Source organism: Cheilinus undulatus, linkage group 22, assembly GCF_018320785.1.
Source record: "Cheilinus undulatus linkage group 22, ASM1832078v1, whole genome shotgun sequence".
Lineage (NCBI taxonomy): Eukaryota > Metazoa > Chordata > Actinopteri > Labriformes > Labridae > Cheilinus > Cheilinus undulatus.
The window spans coordinates 32,575,194-32,597,723 of record NC_054886.1 but is presented as its reverse complement, the minus strand read 5'-3'; the positions used below and the strand labels follow the sequence as shown (position 1 = coordinate 32,597,723).

The following is a 22,530-nucleotide window of genomic DNA, read 5'->3' as shown; positions in this document are numbered from 1 at the left end:
AAACCACAAATCGGATAATGTTCACATTTGGCAGTGTTAGCTAAAAATTACAGATCTTAGCTAAGCTAATGACAACTAAAACAGGTTAAATGTGAAATCAACTAGCCGGTGCTAGGAGATTCAGTTAAAGTTTTGGCTTCCTACCATCATTAAGAATAAGATATTGAAAATTAAGCGATGACTGAAATGTGTAGTTAATTTTTCATCATTAATTTGTGTGTTTATTCTTTTCTTTGCTTCAGCTTGACATTTCTTCTACACATATCGGTAAAATACTGATACTGTTTATCTGGTTTAAACTGATGTTATTAAATGTTGAACACATACATTACATAACATTTTTGTTTACTTCAGTCACCTTTTAAAGCCCATTTGTTGCACACTTATCCCTCAAATCAACTTTGAAAGAGCTAGCTAGCTAGCTAAATGTCACTGGTATAGAAAGAAAGTAACAAAGAAAGACTCTAGTTTGACGTGAGTTTTTATGGTCACAGGTAAGAAAATTAGAACAGAGTCACATTTTCCAGTTTCCAGTGTTTAAGCTAGGCTAAGCTAGCCATTAGTTTAATTTACTGTTAAATTAGTCATACTTTTGTCAAAATATTGATTAAACTTATCTCAACATTTCACAAATAACATTCAGACATTTCCCAGGATTGGGTGGTGTCTTTCAGTTGTCACTTGTGATGAGGGGCAGTGACTAAACTATGACTAAAAATGTTCCTTGACTTCCTCATTCCATGAAAAAGCCAAGATCGAGTTTAGCTAAAAAATAGATCTCCTAAAACTAAAACTCTGACTGGAAGTAAATTTAGTTTTCATCAGGGAGACCAACACAAGACATAAAGTAATGTAGTTTTCATCAGACATTAAAAATACATTTTATTATTTCACTGTGGGCAGATAACAGGAATTCCAGCATTGGCAGAATGCATAGAACGCATATGTAAGGTTTGACCAGATTCAGACAAAGAGAATAAATGTTTTCACTGAAAGTAAAAACTCAAATGTAATCACTGATTATGGACTTACCCTAGACTAAAGGTCAGTGTATCTTCTGTCAGATCCATATCCTGGTTGAAACCAGACCCAAAAATCAGGAGTTGTTGTTGTTGTTAAGTTTTGGCAAACATCAAACACTGGAAAAACAGAATAATAAGCCATTTGGACAAAAGTGGAAAAATTATCAAATCTATCAGATCAAATTATTAAATCTTATTTTGGTCACAAAAACGGGAAAACAAATACTTTTTTTTTTTTTTTTTTTTTTTTTTTTTGTTTAGGAAGCATTTTTTATTCAATTCCATTATTTTGTTGCCTGTTTTTATGAAATACTTGAGGAAAAGGAAATCCTATGACCTGTTGGGAAAGGTGAACATTTCGAAATTAATGTTGATAATCTAGCATATAATAGACATCCACTGTGTTTTACAGAATAAAAATAGGCCTATTTGCTCTATACAATATTTCAAAAATGTCAACAGTAAACATACTGGTGATTTAATGGACTACATTAATATTAGGGAGAAAATAAATTAATATAAATAAAGCCTGGACTGCTTGAGGTATTTATCCATGTACACAGCAGGAGTCAGATTCTAAATTTACGATTGTATTATTTGGTGGGAAGGTTTATTTATTAGTGTGTTTACACAATAAATAAGTGAATAGATAAATAATAAGAGCAAAAAACAAACAGTCTGTGTAGTAGGTAAATGTTGGCTCGGATGGCTTAAATTTATACATGAGGGCTTTTATTTTGAAATTTTCACCTTTCCAAATGGGCCACATGATTTTCTTTTCCTCAAGAATTTTATTAAAACAAGAAAACAAAATAACGCCATTGAACAAAACCAAAATTGACTCCTTTTTTCAAAATTTTTTACATTTAATTTTCTGTTGTTGTGACCATTCCCCATGTCTCTCATTTTCTTTCTTTATGTTCATTTTTCTGTTGGATTATCAAATATGATCACACTGAAAATAAAACCCTTCCTCTCTGCCTTTTGAAGCTGTGTTTCTGCTTCATATGCATGAGAATAACGCCACCTACTGGTGTTTATTGGCAACTACAACACTGCTATCAACACTGCTGCAGTTATCTCTGATGTGATTATAAATCCACAATAGAAACACTCTTTAGTTGAACTTTGGATAGATTCATAGAAAGAAACTCAGTATTATTCTTGGAATAATATTCAGAATAAGAAGACAAAATGAATTTGCTGGATTTAAGAAACTCAGTCTTTTTCCACTTGTCTGTACAAGAGTAAGAACCTTCAGGTCAACAGAGTTTTTGACACCAGACCAAGACCTTTATGAAGGTCAGGACTCACACAGTTGGTCACACAGCCTCCTGGCTCAAGTTTAAATGTGCGTCTGTGGTGTTTTGTGACATGGACCTTCTCGTGAGTGCAGTGTGTATGTCTTAGTAACTCTAGTCACCCTGTGTTCGGAAGAATTTAAGGAATGTTTTGGTGGTCTTTTTTCCAACTGATACTCAAACATCTCATGGGAAAAACTCGGAGAAGGTTGGAAGATCCTGTACAGTACAGCAGTAGAACACCATCCAAGACTTTTTAGAGGATGTTTGGTGACCCTTTAATAGACTTAATCAGCTGCAGATTCAACAGAGGTAATGTGACGTTATTTTCACCTCTGTACAGATGCTCAGAGCCTGGAGGGTGTTTCTAGCAGTTTTGGGGCCCTGGGCGAAGACAGGCATGGGACCCACCACATCCATTATTCTCCCCCTTTAAAATCTTTATTTCTAAAAGACAGTCCTACTTGATATAAAACCAACCAAAAATGACTGCTAGTTGTGTAGAAATGTCAGGGCAGAGTTCAAAATTTCTATATTTAATCTGACTAAAAAATGAGAATGTACTATATTGAAAAGAAACATAAATGAAAAAATGTAAATAAAAATATTAGTTCCATTTGTGGACTTTTAATGTTTTTGTCTTTTATATTTTAGAAATGAAATCTCTCAAAAAGTGCCCAAACTATTTTTATATGCTTATACATTTATCTAATATTAATCATGAAATATTTGGTCAAATAAGTTACACCAAAGACATATTTTTTCAAATGAAAAGATATTAAATATAAAATAATTCACACAAATATTTTCTACATTTTACTGTTTATTCTTTATTTTGTACTTTTACTGAGTGTGTTCACCTCTAAAAAATTAAATGGCCAGAATCAATTAATAAATAAAATGCCTGCCACGCATAAGGGTTTAAGTATGATGTTAAAAAAAAAGTCTCATCTCTTCCTCTGTCCACACGTACCTCGCCATGTTGTCTCGGAGTGACTGGTCATGTGACACCGTCGACCGTCCGTGACTTGTAAATGCGGAAAAAGTGTTTGCATTACACTTTTGTGATATATTTCTATATAGAAATGCCTGAAAAACCTCCTCATGAAAGCATAGAAACTTTTTAGCGATATTTTAGGGCTTTTTCAAAATTCAGGTGTTTCCATTACCAGTTTTTTATTGCGCTGTTTCGATTTTGCACGTTTCCAAGTGTAATGGAAACCCAGCTATTGATGGGCAAAGCACTGTTCTTAAGGTTGAACTATTTTCAACTGAGAATGCCCTGAGTGCAACAAAAAATCAGTCAATGGATGAAAACGCTAGACTACTTTTACTTCGTGTTGAAAATGAGCATTGCTGGTGCTCAGGTGCTGAATCTACTCTAAGTAAAACGTTATCATACACGGTCATTGTGCAGAAAAACAGACAAAGTGCAGTTTCAGTTTAGAATTTCAAACTTTATTAATCCCAGAACACAACCTGTCCCGCCAGTGTTCACAGGGCAGTCAGGGGTCAAGGACGCAAAGCCTGGATGTTTCGTTTTAAAGCCACACTGAGGTGATATGTTGAAAGTTTGAAACCTGGCACATGGCTGTCAATGTGACAAAACATGGAAGGATGGAAAATGTGTCTAAACACACAAAGCACAGAGAAAAACATACTTAACATGGAAACAAACACTGCAGCAAACATTTGTATGTACAATATATTACACTCTCTATTTACACTGTTGAACAGTGGGAACGTACGTGTGTCCTGGACGGTTTACAGAGAACATGGGCTGTGTCCGAAATCACTCCCTAATCACTATATAGTCCACTATATAGTCCACTATAAAGTGAATACACCATTTTGTAGTGGTGTCCGAATTCTGAGAAAGCATTGTTATTCACTATATAGTGCACTCATTCTACCCCACAATGCATTTTGAAAAGTCGTGAACAACCGATGCTCACTAGCCCAGCAACATTTCCTATCATGCATTGTGGTTGCTGCTCTCAAACATGATGGACGACTGAGAGGAGCACAGGAATACATTTAAAAACTTTATTTCATACTTTTTTGTTTGTTGGTTTCAACCAAATCTGAAAGAAAATGTTAAGGATTTAAAACAGAGTAACTCTGAGGAAGACATGAGACCATCATCTTTATAAGAAAGCAAAAATAAGTTACAGTAAACACAAAAATGTAGACTATTTTTCCACTTAAGACACAAGCTTTTTTTTATCTATTAGTATTTTTATTTTTAGTGAAAATACATGATGTTTAGTATTGGTTTTCAGTGAAATTCTACCGTTAATTTCGATCCTCAGCCTGGAAATTTACTAGACGTTGTTGCTAAACATTTTAATTGTGAGATGGTGATGACGTCATTTCCCATGGCCAGAGTAGTGTCAGAAATCATTTTTGTGTTTTGCAGTAAAGTCCACTATATAGTCCACTATATGCTGATCACTATAGAGTGGATAGGGAGTAGGGAATGAGTGCGTGGTTTCGGACACAGGAGTATGTATGTCTTTACCATGGAGTTTGGTAAAGACATTAAAGGATTGTATTCTTTCAGTCAAAGTTGTATGTGATGCATACTGTAAACTGATATGGAGCTGTTATATTTCTATGTTTGTGTGCCCTTGATTACGCCCATCTCCCGCTGGAGGAGAAGTTCCTGCTCATGCTGTAGACGGCGTTGGAGCTCTGATGTTTCCCCCACGCTCCGAGAGGGACGATGATGATGGTGGAGTTGTCCTCTGAGCCGTACTGCAACGCCTTGGGGGAAAAAACAAAAAAAGAAGTATTTACATTAACATACATCCCCTCAGTTTGAACTTTGCAGCAGTTTGCTGTAAAACCCTCTAAAAAAATATCAAGAGGCCTTTTGCCTTTGTCGTAGGGGACAGGACAGTGAATGACCCGGGAAGTCAGGGTAAGGAGCCACAGGTGGGATATGAACCAGGGTCACTAGCCTCAACAACCCAACTGCTATACCTACAAAAGCAACCCTGTTTTAATATATTTTTGACGACCCTTATCAGTCAGTCAAGACACGTTACAAAGAGGGCAGGTCTAGACCATAATGGGTTGGCACTGCCTTGAGTGAACTGCTCCATGTTTGTGGTCTAGCCAGAGCACTTAGGTCGACGGGCCACTGTGCTCATATCAAGGCACAAAGCTGAGGGCCATTGAGGTTTAGCTGTGGCTGGTCCAAACCCAACCAATCACTTTAAATATGATCCACTCCTATTGACTTATTGTAACCTTAGTACCTGCTCAGCAATGACTTCTGCTGCCTCCGTGGGGTCTTGGCACTGGTTTATGACATCGCAGATCTCCTGGTCACTCAGCAGGAAGTTTATGCTGTCTGTGGTCAGAGCCAGGAAGGAGTCACTGGTGTGCTGGACCTGCAGGAAGAAAATATTATAACTGTTTAGTCGGTATCTTTGTTTATATGTTACCTTTCAGGCAAAGATCGATTTTATACGAGTGGTGCAGAATAATTCATTGGCACCAATTGATTCTGATAAGCAGTAGCTAGTGCTCAGTACAGGTCAGAAAGTTCTGGACCAAGCCAACCCTTAAGCCTGGTTTAAATCTCTGAGTATCCAAATCTTCATAGAGAAAGCAACTGGACTCAACTGAGGATCTTGAAGACATTTCACTTCTCTTCCAAAAGGCTTCTTCAGTTCTAAAGGGACAGGGACCAGGTCCAGAAAATTCTCTCTCTGCTGACCACTCCTATGCCAAAGATCTGGGTGGTCACCCGAGAGTCATTAGCAGAGTCGTTGACCCAGTTTCACTCGTCCTCATTTCCTTTCCAGGGCTGCATGATGTTAGGACCCGTGATCCAGCATGAAACTGTCATTTGGGTTGCCATAGAACGAAATCCAAGAATGCATTGTAAGTAGGGGATGAGAACTATCTTCGTCCATCCCCTGGTCTCTGGCCAGTATCCTAACGTTGCCATCCTCAGAGGAATGCCCTCTAACCTTTAGATGTACGTGAACAGCTGAGTCCTGGCATGATGGGTTGGCTCTCCTGTGTTGGGCCATGGGTTTATATCATTGTATTTATATTTCTGAGTCAGATCTAGGTGTTGCTGTGTCCATGGCAGTCTGAAATACTCCCCGCAAACTCTACTCAGCGGTCAGACTTTTATAGCAGTTAATCCGAAACCAGTTAACATTTTCATTAAGATTGAAGTGAGCTCAAACGCAGATATGGCCAAACTCACCTTAAGTCTCCGTGTGTCCGGCTCGGCGATGACTCCGTTGGTTTTCAGGTGGAAGTCTCCAATGCTGCGAGTCATGGCGAGACGTCCGTTCACATTAGCCTGACCGACGCTGTTCCACGTCACAAAGCCGCCAAACTTCTGAATCCTAGACGCACAGAAAAGAATGCAAGTTAATTTTGGTGTGAAAGCAGTTTAGATCTTTTTGGAGTTTTTTGGATGATAATAATAATAATAATAATATCTGGAATTTATATAGCGCCTTTCAAGAAACCCAAGGACGCTTTACAAGAAACACAGAAGACATGGACAAACTATGTGAGGGGCAGGATGGGTGTAAGGGTTGGTTTTAGTGAAGACTGTAGGCTGTGGTGAACAGGTTGTGCTTGACACGTTTTCTGAAAATGTCCAGAGATGGAGCGCTACGGATGTCTGCAGGCAGAGTGTTCCAGAGGGTGAGGGCTGCAGCACTGAAGGCTCTGTCTCCAAAGGTTCTGAGTTTGGTTTTGGGTGTAGAAAGTAGGCCTGTGTCAGAGGACTGAAGATTAAATATCTGTCTTTCACTAGTTGACTGTTTCTTTAAGACAATTCGGAGCAATGACATGATTCTGGCTTTTCCTCTGTAGGTCAGAAACTAAGAAACTAGACTCCAGAGCATGGTCATGTGTTTGGCTGATCAGAGTTAAACATAGAACCTCTCCTCTGTTACGTAACTCCAGCTGAGTAGATCTAAAGGTAAATCTGCTCTGCTCTTGTTTCATGGACGGGATGAACCTGATGTACATAAACGCCTCAGTCCAACATACCTCAGAGTCTATTTATGAACCGAGCCCTCCTGATCCACTTTCTGCACTGGACCAGGCTTTTATTTGTATTGAAATGCAAAGAGTTTCTAAGCTGAAATCTCCATGAAAAACTTTAAACACCTACAATATTGTTCTTTACTCGGTTTTGCATGAAAATCAACCAACCAATCACATCCCAAAGAGTGGTTGTTTTATGCAACAATTTATTGCTATTTGAACACAAGAGCCAAAGTGAAGATAGCCTGTATCAGTGGTTCTCAACTGGTCTAGCCTCAGGACCCACCAGTTTCCTCATTGACAAATCAGGACCCAAAATTGAAAGAAAACCAAAAAAAAACATGTTTAATAAATAAATAATTTTGCAGCTTAAATGTTGCATAGAACAAATAAATGACTGCAAAAATTTCAACAGACTTTGAGAAATTATCATCAGAGAAGCAAATGTGTTTTTGCAAGAACAGGAGACAAATTAGTTGAAATATTAAGAAAACATTCCATTTGCCTATTACTGTGATGAAACACAGTAAAATAACATGTTTGGATGAATGCCCACTAAGACTGCAGCACGTCTCAGACCTTTTAACACCATTTTTTCCCAGACACTGGTAGCAACCCACTTGAAACAGCTTTGTGACCCACTTTTGGGTCCCGACACACCAGTTGAGAACCACTGGCCTATAGTATATGTAATTTTATGATGCATAAAGATGTTAATAGCTTTAGTTATAGTTAAAGAACTGATGAGATTTCACCCTATGCTTTCTCGAGCATCTCCTACAAGATGGATTGGTTGATGGAGTCTCCCTTCATACCACACGGTTAAGCCGCTCCCACAACAGCTCAATTGGGTTCAGCTCTTAAGACTGTGCTGGCCGCTCCACTACAGTCAGAACTCTGGCTGACTGCTGATTCTTTAAATATTTCAAAGACAAATTGGAGGTCATTATCCTGTTGTCGGATGAAATTGACCACAAGTAAGTGCTGTCCAAAGGGTATGGCATGGCATTGGAAAATCTTGTGATAGCTTTCCTTCTCCAAGGTCCCTTCCACTCTTTACAAATCTCTTATTCTACCACCTCCAAGGCACCCAGACCATCACGCTGCCTCCACTTCTCCGACTGACAGTTTTAAGCTCTGTTCTTGCATCGTTTCTTTTATTCTGTGTCTCACAAATGTTCTTCTGTTTGGTCTAAAGGCCTCAAACTTGGAATCATCAATGCACATCACCTTCTTCTGGTCCTCCAGTGTCCAGTCTTTTTGCTCCCTTATTAGTAAAATGGTTTTTAGCTGTGCAACAGGATTAACTTAGATTAGTAGCTATACTAGGAGATTGATGCAGAGGACTGACAGTTAATCATAACTGTTTGAGAACTGCATGAAAATGTTTTTCTTTGGTAAACAAAAAAATTTGCCAGTGATCCCAAACGTTTGAGTGGTGGTATATATGTAACAATAAGTACTCATTTAATTTAGCCAAATCAGTGCGTTAAGTGGGTCGGTATGCACCGGTACGCATTAAGGCCCAAACATACTCGGATGGAACGTACGTGGAACGAACTCCGCGGAGGTCCAGCGGACTGCATCAAATGTGACACCAACCTTCATTTCGTACTTGTTTTTCCACGTCAACACTTCGCATGTCCTTCATCGACAAGGCATACTCCCCTTCCTCGTCTCTTGTGGCATTTAATAACCGTACATACCACCGTCTTTTAATTTTATTGCTTTGCAAAACCAGCAGGCAGAGCAGCTCCTCTTCCTCGTCGTCAGTGTAGGACACCATGACAGAAAAATGTAAACAATGCGGATTGTGGTAAATGTAGAATTTCACGGAAATTTCACAGGAAACTACTACACGGCAGTGCACTTGACTATGGAAGCTCTGATGACTGCGGACATACCGCGCGGAGTCCGCTCTGCTCACAGTACGTTTGCGTATGTTCGGGCCTTTAACTGGCACTTCTAAATTTTGCCCCTTGGCGAACCGGGTTTCCTTCCATCCCACCAGCACTTTCTCATAGTTGCCCATACGATTTCCTGTCCTCTGTACAGCTGATAGCTTTAATAGATGATTCATGACAGCATCAAAAAGATGCATTCCGTTTTTCTCTGTACATGAATCCAGATGAACTCAGCTGCCACTGTTGGGGGGGAAACCGGGGATGAAATCATTCACCTTTCCAGGATAGTTACGCAGCATGTGTAGGTATATTGTGTTTTGCATATAATGTGTATTATACTATTACACTTGTATAGTGGTTTGATGTCCTCATACAGCCTTTTGACTCTCTGTTCTGAAATGAGGTTACCACCACATCCCTAGGTCCACAGATGTTTACTGGAACAGTCAATGTTTAATGTGACACAGCTGGAGAGATAAAACTTGGAAGCATTTTGTTACAGTCCGGGAAATGTTTTGGTTTGGAGCAAATGTGTGTGCGTGTTGAACATTCAGAAGTGTTTAGGCAGGTGCACGTAGACACGTACAATGTGCACGCATGGACTGAGAGGATTGAAAGAGCATATTTAGATAGATCTGGGGTCTCACCCGTGCACCACTGTCCTGCTTGAAATAAACGTACGTCGAGGCTGTATTCAACTCATTCTGACTCCTGACTCATCCTTTAATGTAGTATTTCTGGCTACAACACAATACCAATTGTTTGCGATGTTTTTCAGTAAAAAGGGGTAATTCTAGTGTTATAATGCAAGGAGTTCGGGCGCTGGAAAAACACGTCTACTCCTCACCCACTATTACTGGAAGTCTTTGCAACTTTCATTAACAAAAACTTTGCCCACAGTTCAGCACAAGCTAGTGCCGTTTCAGCTCTCCTTCTGCTTGTTAAAGGGCGGTGTCCTTTTTCTTAAAGGGAAGGCAGAAACAATTTTTCCTTTACAGGCAATATGTAAACATCACAGTGATGCTATTTTTAGCTGTCTTTAACTTAAATAGTTTAACTAAATTTATTACATATGTACTCTTTTGTAGGCAAGATTATTTTAACTTAACCAATCATATAAAGGTAAACAAGTAATTATGTATTACCTTTTCCAGTGCGCTACACCCTCCCCCACTAAAAAAAACTGTTGACAAAACAATTTCCTTTTGAGTAAACAAACATAATCAAAATCCTTTTAATCCCAACATTGGACTCGAGATAACTGTAGAAGAATATACCTAGGAAACAGTAATGTAAGCATACAAATATCTGTAACTTCACATCTGGCGACCACAACAGCATAAGTTCAGGATCAGTGGTGTGCAGCGGGGGGCAGGTGGGGCGGTCACCCCCTCCTCGTGGCCCAATTGATGAAAAAAACACGCTAAAGTGCCCTCTTGGGAGCCAAGATGTGTGTTAAAGTGCACTCGGGACCCAAAACACACGCTGAGGGGCCCTCTTTGGAGCCAAAACACAGAATAAGTGCCCTCAAGAGCCAAAACATGTGCTTAATTGCCCTCTTTGGACCCAAAACACATGCTAAAGTGCCATCTCGGGAGCCAAAACACATGCTAAAGTGTCCTCTTGGGAGCCAAAATGTGTGCTAAAGTCCCCTCGAGAGCCAAAACACATGCTAAAGTGCCCTCTAGAGCCAAAACACATGCTAAAGTGCCCTCTAGAGCCAAAACACACGCTAAAGTGCCCTCGAGAGCCAAAACACATGCTAAAGTGTCCTCTTGGGAGCCAAAACACACGCTAAAGTGCCCTCTAGAGCCAAAACACACGCTAAAGTGCCCTCGAGAGCCAAAACACATGCTAAAGTGTCCTCTTGGGAGCCAAAACACATGCCAAAGTCCCCTCGAGGGCCAAAACACACGCTAAAGTGTCCTCTAGAGCCAAAACACATGCTAAAGTGCCCTCGAGAGCCAAAACACATGCTAAAGTGTCCTCTTGGGAGCCAAAACACACGCTAAAGTGCACTCGGGACCCAAAACACACGCTGAGGGGCCCTCTTTGGAGTCAAAACACGTGCTAAAGCACCCTCATGAGCCAAAACACAGATTAAGTGCCCTCAAGAGCCAAAACTTGTGCTTAATTGCCCTCTTTGGACCCAAAACACATGCTAAAGTGCCCTCTCGGGAGCCAAAACACACGCTAAAGTGCCCTCGAGAGCCAAAACACATGCTAAAGTGTCCTCTTGGGAGCCAAAACACACACTAAAGTGCCCTCTAGAGCCAAAACACACGCTAAAGTGCCCTCGAGAGCCAAAACACACGCTAAAGTGCCCTCGAGAGCCAAAACACATGCTAAAGTGTCCTCTTGGGAGCCAAAACACACACTAAAGTGCCCTCTAGAGCCAAAACACACGCTAAAGTGCCCTCGAGAGCCAAAACACACGCTAAAGTGTCCTCTAGAGCCAAACAACACGCTAAATTGTCCTCTTGGGAGCCAAAACACATGCTAAAGTGCCCTCTCGGGAGCCAAAACACACGCTAAAGTGCCCTCGAGAACAAAAACACACGCTAAAGTGCCCTCGAGAGCCAAAACACATGCTAAAGTGCCCTCGAGAGCCAAAACACATGCTAAAGTGTCCTCTTGGGAGCCAAAACACACGCCAAAGTCCCCTCGAGAGCCAAAACACACGCTAATGTGCCCTCGAGAGCCAAAACACATGCTAAAGTGTGGACTCGAGATAACTGTAGAAGAATATACCTAGGAAACAGTAATGTAAGCATACAAATATCTGTAACTTCACATCTGGCGACCACAACAGCATAAGTTCAGGATCAGTGGTGTGCAGCGGGGGGCAGGTGGGGCGGTCACCCCCTCCTCATGGCCCAATTGATGAAAAAAACACGCTAAAGTGCCCTCTTGGGAGCCAAGATGTGTGTTAAAGTGCACCCGGGACGCAAAACACACGCTGAGGGGCCTTCTTTGGAGTCAAAACACGTGCTAAAGCACCCTCATGAGCCAAAACACAGATTAAGTGCCCTCAAGAGCCAAAACACACGCTAAAGTGCTCTCAAAAGCCAAAACACATGCTAAAGTGTCTTCTTGGGAGCCAAAACACATGCTAAAGTGCCCTCGAGAGCCAAAACACATGCTAAAGTGTCCTCTTGGGAGCCAAAACACACGCTAAAGTGCCCTCGAGAGCCAAAACACATGCTAAAGTGTCCTCTTGGGAGCCAAAATGTGTGCTAAAGTCCCCTCGAGAGCCAAAACACACGCTAAAGTGCCCTCGAGAGCCAAAACACACGCTAAAGTGCCCTCGAGAGCCAAAACACATGCTAAAGTGTCCTCTTGGGAGCCAAAACACACGCTAAAGTGCCCTCGAGAGCCAAAACACACGCTAAAGTGCCCTCTTGGGAGCCAAAACACATTCTAAAAGCACCTCATGAGCCAAAACACAGATTAAGTGCCCTCAGAGCCAAAATGCATGCTTAAGTGCCCTCTTTGGAGGCAAAACACAAGATAAAGTCCCCTCGAGAGCCAAAACACATGCTAAAGTGCCCTCGAGAGCCAAAACACATGCTAAAGTGTCCTCTTGGGAGCCAAAACACACGCTAAAGTGTCCTCTAGAGCCAAAACACACGCTAAAGTGCCCTCGAGAGCCAAAACACACGCTAAAGTGCCCTCTTGGGAGCCAAAACACACGCTAAAGTGCCCTCTTGGGAGCCAAAACACACGCTAAAGTGCCCTTGAGAGCCAAAACACATGCTAAAGTGTCCTCTTGGGAGCCAAAATGTGTGCTAAAGTTCCCTCGAGAGCCAAAACACACACTAAAGTGCCCTCTTGGGAGCCAAAACACATGCTAAACTGCCCACTTGGGTGACAAAAAGGCGTGTTTAAGTACCCTCCTCACTGGCAAAACACACAAAACTGCCCTCTTGGGTGGAAAAAAAAAAACACTTAATTGCCCTCTTGGCTGTTTAAAACATGATAAAGTGCTCTCTTGGGTGGAAAAACACACTAAACTCCAGAAGACCATTAGGACCAGGAAATACTATGAAACATTACTGTTGCAATGACTTTTATGTTGGGCCCTTTTTTGATCTATACTGAGCCTGAACTATATCTCACAGAATCAGTTTGGATTATCTGGTTCTAATATGGTGTTAAAATGCACTAGAATACAGGAAATGGCTTCTACTTCATTGAAAATGTTCTGGGGGAAGACCCCCAGACCCCCTAGGGATTTATTTATTTGTTTATTTATTTCTGTGTGTTCTTCACAGTCCAACATTGAATCTACACAGTTGTTGTGGATGCTGATCCTAACTACAAACTAGCTTGAGTAGTCTGTCTAGTTAGTCTGTTTTAAGGCTATATAATGTGCCATTTGTATAACATATAAACATGTCTAAAGTGCCCTCAAATACACGCCAAACTGAGTGACCTCTTCACTGGCGAGAACGTGCTGTATGTGCCCTTTTTTTTTCTTTTCACCCCTGCCCTTGAAAAAGTCTGTGCATGCCACTGTTGAACTCTGTGGTACAAACAACTGAAGCTGACTGTTATTTTACTAGAATCTTCTTACAGTTTTGTTTTCATATAGTAGCTGCATTCATACAAACTACAGTGATTTTTAAAAAACATTCCTTGTGTCTTTCATTTTATTTCTTCATGTTCATTTTTCTGTTGGATTATCAGATATGATCCCACTGAAAATAAAACCCTTCCTCTCTGTCTTTTGAAGCTGTTTCTGCTTCATATGCATGAGAATGTCGCCACCTACTGGTGTTTATTGGCAACTACAACACTGCTATCAACACTGCTGCAGTTATCTCTGATGTGATTATAAATCCACAATAGAAACACTCTTTAGTTGAACTCTGGATAGATTCATAGAAGGAAACTCAGTATTATTCTTGGAATAATATTCAGAATAAGAAGACAAAATGAATTTGCTGGATTTAAGAAACTCAGTCTTTTTCCACTTGTCTGTACAAGAGTAAGAACCCTCAGGTCAACAGAGTTTCTGACACCAGACCAAGACCTTTATGAAGGTCAGGACTCACACAGTTGGTCACACAGCCTCCTGGCTCAAGTTTAAATGTGCGTCTGTGGTGTTTTGTGACATGGACCTTCTCGTGAGTGCAGTGTGTATGTCTTAGTAACTCTAGTCACCCTGTGTTCGGAAGAATTTAAGGAATGTTTTGGTGGTCTTTTTTCCAACTGATACTCAAACATCTCATGGAAAAACTCGGAGAAGGTTGGAAGATCCTGTACAGTACAGCAGTAGAACACCATCCAAGACTTTTTAGAGGATGTTTGGCGACCCTTTAATAGACTTAATCAGCTGCAGATTCAACAGAGGTAATGTGACGTTATTTTCCCCTCTGTACAGATGCTCAGAGCCTGGAGGGTGTTTCTAGCAGTTTTGGGGCCATGGGTGAAGACAGGCATGGGACCCACCACATCCATTATTCTCCCCCTTTTAAATCTTTATTTATAAAAGACAGTCCTACTTGATGTAAAACAAACCAAAAATGACTGCTTTTGCAATGCTTAGTTGTGTAGAAATGTCAGGGCAGAGTTCAAAATTTCTACGTGTGATTAGCATGTTTAATCTGATTAAAAATGAGAATGTACTAAAAAAAAAAAAACATAAATGAAAAAAAAATGTAAATAAAAAATATTAGTTCCATTTGGGACTTTTAATGTTTTTGTCTTTTATATTTTAGAAATGATATCTCTCAAAAAGTCCCCAAACTATTTTTATATGCTTATACATTTATCTAATATTAATCATGAAATATTTGGTCAAATAAGTTACACCAAAGACATATTTTTTTTCAAATGAAAAGATATTAAATATAAAATAATTCACACAAATATTTTTCTACATTTTACTGTTTATTCTTTATTTTGTACTTTTACTGAGTGTATTCACCTCTAAAAAATTAAATGGCCAGAATCAATCAATAAATAAAATGCCTGCCACGCATAAGGGTTTAAGTATGATGTTAAAAAAAAGTCTCATCTCTTCCTCTGTCCACACGTACCTCGCCATGTTGTCTCGGAGTGACTGGTCATGTGACACCGTACGACACGTCCCGTGACTTGTAAATGCGGAAAAAGTGTTTGCATTACACTTTTGTGATATATTTCTATATAGAAATGCCTGAAAAACCTCCTCATGAAAGCATAGAAACTTTTTAGCGATATTTTAGGGCTTTTTCAAAATTCAGGTGTTTCCATTACCAGTTTTTTATTGCGCTGTTTCGATTTTGCACGTTTCCAAGTGTGATGGAAACCCAGCTATTGATGGGCAAAGCACTGTTCTTAAGGTTGAACTATTTTCAACTGAGAATGCCCTGAGTGCAACAAAAAATCAGTCAATGGATGAAAACGCTAGACTACTTTTACTTCGTGTTGAAAATGAGCATTGCTGGTGCTCAGGTGCTGAATCTACTCTAAGTAAAACGTTATCATACACGGTCATTGTGCAGAAAAACAGACAAAGTGCAGTTTCAGTTTAGAATTTCAAACTTTATTAATCCCAGAACACAACCTGTCCCCGCCAGTGTTCACAGGGCAGTCAGGGGTCAAGGACGCAAAGCCTGGATGTTTCGTTTTAAAGCCACACTGAGGTGATATGTTGAAAGTTTGAAACCTGGCACATGGCTGTCAATGTGACAAAACATGGAAGGATGGAAAATGTGTCTAAACACACAAAGCACAGAGAAAAACATACTTAACATGGAAACAAACACTGCAGCAAACATTTGTATGTACAATATATTACACTCTCTATTTACACTGTTGAACAGTGGGAACGTACGTGTGTCCTGGACGGTTTACAGAGAACATGGGCTGTGTCCGAAATCACTCCCTAATCACTATATAGTCCACTATAAAGTGAATACACCATTTTGTAGTGGTGTCCGAATTCTGAGAAAGCATTGTTATTCACTATATAGTGCACTCATTCTACCCCACAATGCATTTTGAAAAGTCGTGAACAACCGATGCTCACTAGCCCAGCAACATTTCCTATCATGCATTGTGGTTGCTGCTCTCAAACATGATGGACGACTGAGAGGAGCACAGGAATACATTTAAAAACTTTATTTCATACTTATTTGTTTGTTGGTTTCAACCAAATCTGAAAGAAAATGTTAAGGATTTAAAACAGAGTAACTCTGAGGAAGACATGAGACCATCATCTTTATAAGAAAGCAAAAATAAGTTACAGTAAACACAAAAATGTAGACTATTTTTCCACTTAAGACACAAGCTTTTTTTTTATCTATTAGTATTTTTATTTTTAGTGAAAATACATGATGTTTAGTATTGGTTTTCAGTGAAATTCTACCGTTAATTTCGATCCTCAGCCTGGAAATTTACTAGACGTTGTTGCTAAACATTTTAATTGTGAGATGGTGATGACGTCATTTCCCATGGCCAGAGTAGTGTCAGAAATCATTTTTGTGTTTTGCAGTAAAGTCCACTATATAGTCCACTATATGCTGATCACTATAGAGTGGATAGGGAGTAGGGAATGAGTGCGTGGTTTCGGACACAGGAGTATGTATGTCTTTACCATGGAGTTTGGTAAAGACATTAAAGGATTGTATTCTTTCAGTCAAAGTTGTATGTGATGCATACTGTAAACTGATATGGAGCTGTTATATTTCTATGTTTGTGTGCCCTTGATTACGCCCATCTCCCGCTGGAGGAGAAGTTCCTGCTCATGCTGTAGACGGCGTTGGAGCTCTGATGTTTCCCCCACGCTCCGAGAGGGACGATGATGATGGTGGAGTTGTCCTCTGAGCCGTACTGCAACGCCTTGGGGGAAAAAACAAAAAAAGAAGTATTTACATTAACATACATCCCCTCAGTTTGAACTTTGCAGCAGTTTGCTGTAAAACCTTCTAAAAAAATATCAAGAGGCCTTTTGCCTTTGTCGTAGGGGACAGGACAGTGAATGACCCGGGAAGTCAGGGTAAGGAGCCACAGGTGGGATATGAACCAGGGTCACTAGCCTCAACAACCCAACTGCTATACCTACAAAAGCAACCCTGTTTTAATATATTTTTGACGACCCTTATCAGTCAGTCAAGACACGTTACAAAGAGGGCAGGTCTAGACCATAATGGGTTGGCACTGCCTTGAGTGAACTGCTCCATGTTTGTGGTCTAGCCAGAGCACTTAGGTCGACGGGCCACTGTGCTCATATCAAGGCACAAAGCTGAGGGCCATTGAGGTTTAGCTGTGGCTGGTCCAAACCCAACCAATCACTTTAAATATGATCCACTCCTATTGACTTATTGTAACCTTAGTACCTGCTCAGCAATGACTTCTGCTGCCTCCGTGGGGTCTTGGCACTGGTTTATGACATCGCAGATCTCCTGGTCACTCAGCAGGAAGTTTATGCTGTCTGTGGTCAGAGCCAGGAAGGAGTCACTGGTGTGCTGGACCTGCAGGAAGAAAATATTATAACTGTTTAGTCGGTATCTTTGTTTATATGTTACCTTTCAGGCAAAGATCGATTTTATACGAGTGGTGCAGAATAATTCATTGGCACCAATTGATTCTGATAAGCAGTAGCTAGTGCTCAGTACAGGTCAGAAAGTTCTGGACCAAGCCAACCCTTAAGCCTGGTTTAAATCTCTGAGTATCCAAATCTTCATAGAGAAAGCAACTGGACTCAACTGAGGATCTTGAAGACATTTCACTTCTCTTCCAAAAGGCTTCTTCAGTTCTAAAGGGACAGGGACCAGGTCCAGAAAATTCTCTCTCTGCTGACCACTCCTATGCCAAAGATCTGGGTGGTCACCCGAGAGTCATTAGCAGAGTCGTTGACCCAGTTTCACTCGTCCTCATTTCCTTTCCAGGGCTGCATGATGTTAGGACCCGTGATCCAGCATGAAACTGTCATTTGGGTTGCCATAGAACGAAATCCAAGAATGCATTGTAAGTAGGGGATGAGAACTATCTTCGTCCATCCCCTGGTCTCTGGCCAGTATCCTAACGTTGCCATCCTCAGAGGAATGCCCTCTAACCTTTAGATGTACGTGAACAGCTGAGTCCTGGCATGATGGGTTGGCTCTCCTGTGTTGGGCCATGGGTTTATATCATTGTATTTATATTTCTGAGTCAGATCTAGGTGTTGCTGTGTCCATGGCAGTCTGAAATACTCCCCGCAAACTCTACTCAGCGGTCAGACTTTTATAGCAGTTAATCCGAAACCAGTTAACATTTTCATTAAGATTGAAGTGAGCTCAAACGCAGATATGGCCAAACTCACCTTAAGTCTCCGTGTGTCCGGCTCGGCGATGACTCCGTTGGTTTTCAGGTGGAAGTCTCCAATGCTGCGAGTCATGGCGAGACGTCCGTTCACATTAGCCTGACCGACGCTGTTCCACGTCACAAAGCCGCCAAACTTCTGAATCCTAGACGCACAGAAAAGAATGCAAGTTAATTTTGGTGTGAAAGCAGTTTAGATCTTTTTGGAGTTTTTTGGATGATAATAATAATAATAATAATATCTGGAATTTATATAGCGCCTTTCAAGAAACCCAAGGACGCTTTACAAGAAACACAGAAGACATGGACAAACTATGTGAGGGGCAGGATGGGTGTAAGGGTTGGTTTTAGTGAAGACTGTAGGCTGTGGTGAACAGGTTGTGCTTGACACGTTTTCTGAAAATGTCCAGAGATGGAGCGCTACGGATGTCTGCAGGCAGAGTGTTCCAGAGGGTGAGGGCTGCAGCACTGAAGGCTCTGTCTCCAAAGGTTCTGAGTTTGGTTTTGGGTGTAGAAAGTAGGCCTGTGTCAGAGGACTGAAGATTAAATATCTGTCTTTCACTAGTTGACTGTTTCTTTAAGACAATTAGCAATGACATGATTCTGGCTTTTCCTCTGTAGGTCAGAAACTAAGAAACTAGACTCAGAGCATGGTCATGTGTTTGGCTGATCAGAGTTAAACATAGAACCTCTCCTCTGTTACGTAACTCCAGCTGAGTAGATCTAAAGGTAAATCTGCTCTGCTCTTGTTTCATGGACGGATGAACCTGATGTACATAAACGCCTCAGTCCAACATACCTCAGAGTCTATTTATGAACCGAGCCCTCCTGATCCACTTTCTGCACTGGACCAGGCTTTTATTTGTATTGAAATGCAAAGAGTTTCTAAGCTGAAATCTCCATGAAAAACTTTAAACACCTACAATATTGTTCTTTACTCGGTTTTGCATGAAAATCAACCAACCAATCACATCCCAAAGAGTGGTTGTTTTATGCAACAATTTATTGCTATTTGAACACAAGAGCCAAAGTGAAGATAGCCTGTATCAGTGGTTCTCAACTGGTCTAGCCTCAGGACCCACCAGTTTCCTCATTGACAAATCAGGACCCAAAATTGAAAGAAAACCAAAAAAAAACATGTTTAATAAATAAATAATTTTGCAGCTTAAATGTTGCATAGAACAAATAAATGACTGCAAAAATTTCAACAGACTTTGAGAAATTATCATCAGAGAAGCAAATGTGTTTTTGCAAGAACAGGAGACAAATTAGTTGAAATATTAAGAAAACATTCCATTTGCCTATTACTGTGATGAAACACAGTAAAATAACATGTTTGGATGAATGCCCACTAAGACTGCAGCACGTCTCAGACCTTTTAACACCATTTTTTCCCAGACACTGGTAGCAACCCACTTGAAACAGCTTTGTGACCCACTATTGGGTCCCGACACACCAGTTGAGAACCACTGGCCTATAGTATATGTAATTTTATGATGCATAAAGATGTTAATAGCTTTAGTTATAGTTAAAGAACTGATGAGATTTCACCCTATGCTTTCTCGAGCATCTCCTACAAGATGGATTGGTTGATGGAGTGTCCCTTCATACCACACGGTTAAGCTGCTCCCACAACAGCTCAATTGGGTTCAGCTCTTAAGACTGTGCTGGCCGCTCCACTACAGTCAGAACTCTGGCTGACTGCTGATTCTTTAAATATTTCAAAGACAAATTGGAGGTCATTATCCTGTTGTCGGATGAAATTGACCACAAGTAAGTGCTGTCCAAAGGGTATGGCATGGCATTGGAAAATCTTGTGATAGCTTTCCTTCTCCAAGGTCCCTTCCACTCTTTACAAATCTCTTATTCTACCACCTCCAAGGCACCCAGACCATCACGCTGCCTCCACTTCTCCGACTGACAGTTTTAAGCTCTGTTCTTGCATCGTTTCTTTTATTCTGTGTCTCACAAATGTTCTTCTGTTTGGTTCAAAGACCTCAAACTTGGAATCATCAATGCACATCACCTTCTTCTGGTCCTCCAGTGTCCAGTCTTTTTGCTCCCTTATTAGTAAAATGGTTTTTAGCTGTGCAACAGGATTAACTTAGATTAGTAGCTATACTAGGAGATTGATGCAGAGGACTGACAGTTAATCATAACTGTTTGAGAACTGCATGAAAATGTTTTTCTTTGATAAACAAAAAAACTTGCCAGTGATCCCAAACGTTTGAGTGGTGGTATATATGTAACAATAAGTACTCATTTAATTTAGCCAAATCAGTGCGTTAAGTGGGTCGGTATGCACCGGTACGCATTAAGGCCCAAACATACTCGTTTGGAACGTACGTGGAACGAACTCCGCGGAGGTCCAGCGGACTGCATCAAATGTGACACCAACTTGCATTTCGTACTTGTTTTTCCACCTCAACACTTCGCATGTCCTTCATCAACAAGGCATACTCCCCTTCCTCGTCTCTTGTGGCATTTAATAACCGTACATACCACCGTCTTTTAATTTTATTGCTTTGCAAAACCAGCAGGCAGAGCAGCTCCTCTTCCTCGTCGTCAGTGTAGGACACCATGACAGAAAAAATGTAAACAATGCGGATTGTGGTAAATGTAGAATTTCACGGAAATTTCACAGGAAACTACTACACGGCAGTGCACTTGACTATGGAAGCTCTGATGACTGCGGACATACCGCGCGGAGTCCGCTCTGCTCACAGTACGTTTGTGTATGTTCGGGCCTTTAACTGGCACTTCTAAATTTTGCCCCTTGGCGAACCGGGTTTCCTTCCATCCCACCAGCACTTTCTCATAGTTGCCCATACGATTTCCTGTCCTCTGTACAGCTGATAGCTTTAATAGATGATTCATGACAGCATCAAAAAGATGCATTCCGTTTTTCTCTGTACATGAATCCAGATGAACTCAGCTGCCACTGTTGGGGGGGAAACCGGGGATGAAATCATTCACCTTTCCAGGATAGTTACGCAGCATGTGTAGGTATATTGTGTTTTGCATATAATGTGTATTATACTATTACACTTGTATAGTGGTTTGATGTCCTCATACAGCCTTTTGACTCTCTGTTCTGAAATGAGGTTACCACCACATCCCTAGGTCCACAGATGTTTACTGGAACAGTCAATGTTTAATGTGACACAGCTGGAGAGATAAAACTTGGAAGCATTTTGTTACAGTCCGGGAAATGTTTTGGTTTGGAGCAAATGTGTGTGCGTGTTGAACATTCAGAAGTGTTTAGGCAGGTGCACGTAGACACGTACAATGTGCACGCATGGACTGAGAGGATTGAAAGAGCATATTTAGATAGATCTGGGGTCTCACCCGTGCACCACTGTCCTGCTTGAAATAAACGTACGTCGAGGCTGTATTCAACTCATTCTGACTCCTGACTCATCCTTTAATGTAGTATTTCTGGCTACAACACAATACCAATTGTTTGCAATGTTTTTCAGTAAAAAGGGGTAATTCTAGTGTTATAATGCAAGGAGTTCGGGCGCTGGAAAAACACGTCTACTCCTCACCCACTATTACTGGAAGTCTTTGCAACTTTCATTAACAAAAACTTTGCCCACAGTTCAGCACAAGCTAGTGCCGTTTCAGCTCTCCTTCTGCTTTTTAAAGGGCGGTGTCCTTTTTCTTAAAGGGAAGGCAGAAACAATTTTTCCTTTACAGGCAATATGTAAACATCACAGTGATGCTATTTTTAGCTGTCTTTAACTTAAATAGTTTAACTAAATTTATTACATATGTACTCTTTTGTAGGCAAGATTATTTTAACTTAACCAATCATATAAAGGTAAACAAGTAATTATGTATTACCTTTTCCAGTGCGCTACACCCTCCCCCACTAAAAAAAACTGTTGACAAAACAATTTCCTTTTGAGTAAACAAACATAATCAAAATCCTTTTAACCCCAACATTGGACTCGAGATAACTGTAGAAGAATATACCTAGGA

General features: G+C 40.7%; 2 protein-coding genes across 2 annotated transcripts; both read right to left on the bottom strand.

Annotated features, from left to right (window-relative positions):
• Positions 1-4,524: 4,524 nt before the first annotated feature.
• LOC121504343 (protein phosphatase 1K, mitochondrial-like) lies at positions 4,525-9,383 on the bottom strand. The gene is made up of 4 exons (XM_041779054.1): positions 9,256-9,383; positions 6,552-6,696; positions 5,587-5,721; positions 4,525-5,089 (listed from the first exon to the last, which is right to left on the bottom strand). Exons 1-4 carry the CDS (start codon positions 9,381-9,383, stop codon positions 4,958-4,960), a joined length of 540 nt encoding a protein of 179 aa, XP_041634988.1. The 3' UTR covers positions 4,525-4,957.
• Positions 9,384-16,545: 7,162 nt separating this feature from the next.
• Positions 16,546-21,375, bottom strand: LOC121504342 (protein phosphatase 1K, mitochondrial-like). The gene is made up of 4 exons (XM_041779053.1): positions 21,248-21,375; positions 18,548-18,692; positions 17,583-17,717; positions 16,546-17,085 (listed from the first exon to the last, which is right to left on the bottom strand). The coding sequence occupies exons 1-4, from the start codon at positions 21,373-21,375 to the stop codon at positions 16,954-16,956; spliced, it is 540 nt and encodes a 179-aa protein (XP_041634987.1). The 3' UTR covers positions 16,546-16,953.
• Positions 21,376-22,530: the final 1,155 nt, after the last annotated feature.

Excerpts from the sequence above, each read along its gene's own strand:
- LOC121504342 (XM_041779053.1), bottom strand. The coding sequence starts at position 21,375 with ATGGGCAACTATGAGAAAGTGCTGGTGGGATGGAAGGAAACCCGGTTC. Across the intron at positions 18,693-21,247 it reads AGCAGAGCGGACTCCGCGCG|GATTCAGAAGTTTGGCGGCT; the intron begins GTATGTCCGCAG and ends CTGTGCGTCTAG. Across the intron at positions 17,086-17,582 it reads CAGAAGTCATTGCTGAGCAG|GCGTTGCAGTACGGCTCAGA; the intron begins GTACTAAGGTTA and ends TTTTCCCCCAAG.
- LOC121504343 (XM_041779054.1), bottom strand. The coding sequence starts at position 9,383 with ATGGGCAACTATGAGAAAGTGCTGGTGGGATGGAAGGAAACCCGGTTC. Across the intron at positions 6,697-9,255 it reads AGCAGAGCGGACTCCGCGCG|GATTCAGAAGTTTGGCGGCT; the intron begins GTATGTCCGCAG and ends CTGTGCGTCTAG. Across the intron at positions 5,090-5,586 it reads CAGAAGTCATTGCTGAGCAG|GCGTTGCAGTACGGCTCAGA; the intron begins GTACTAAGGTTA and ends TTTTCCCCCAAG.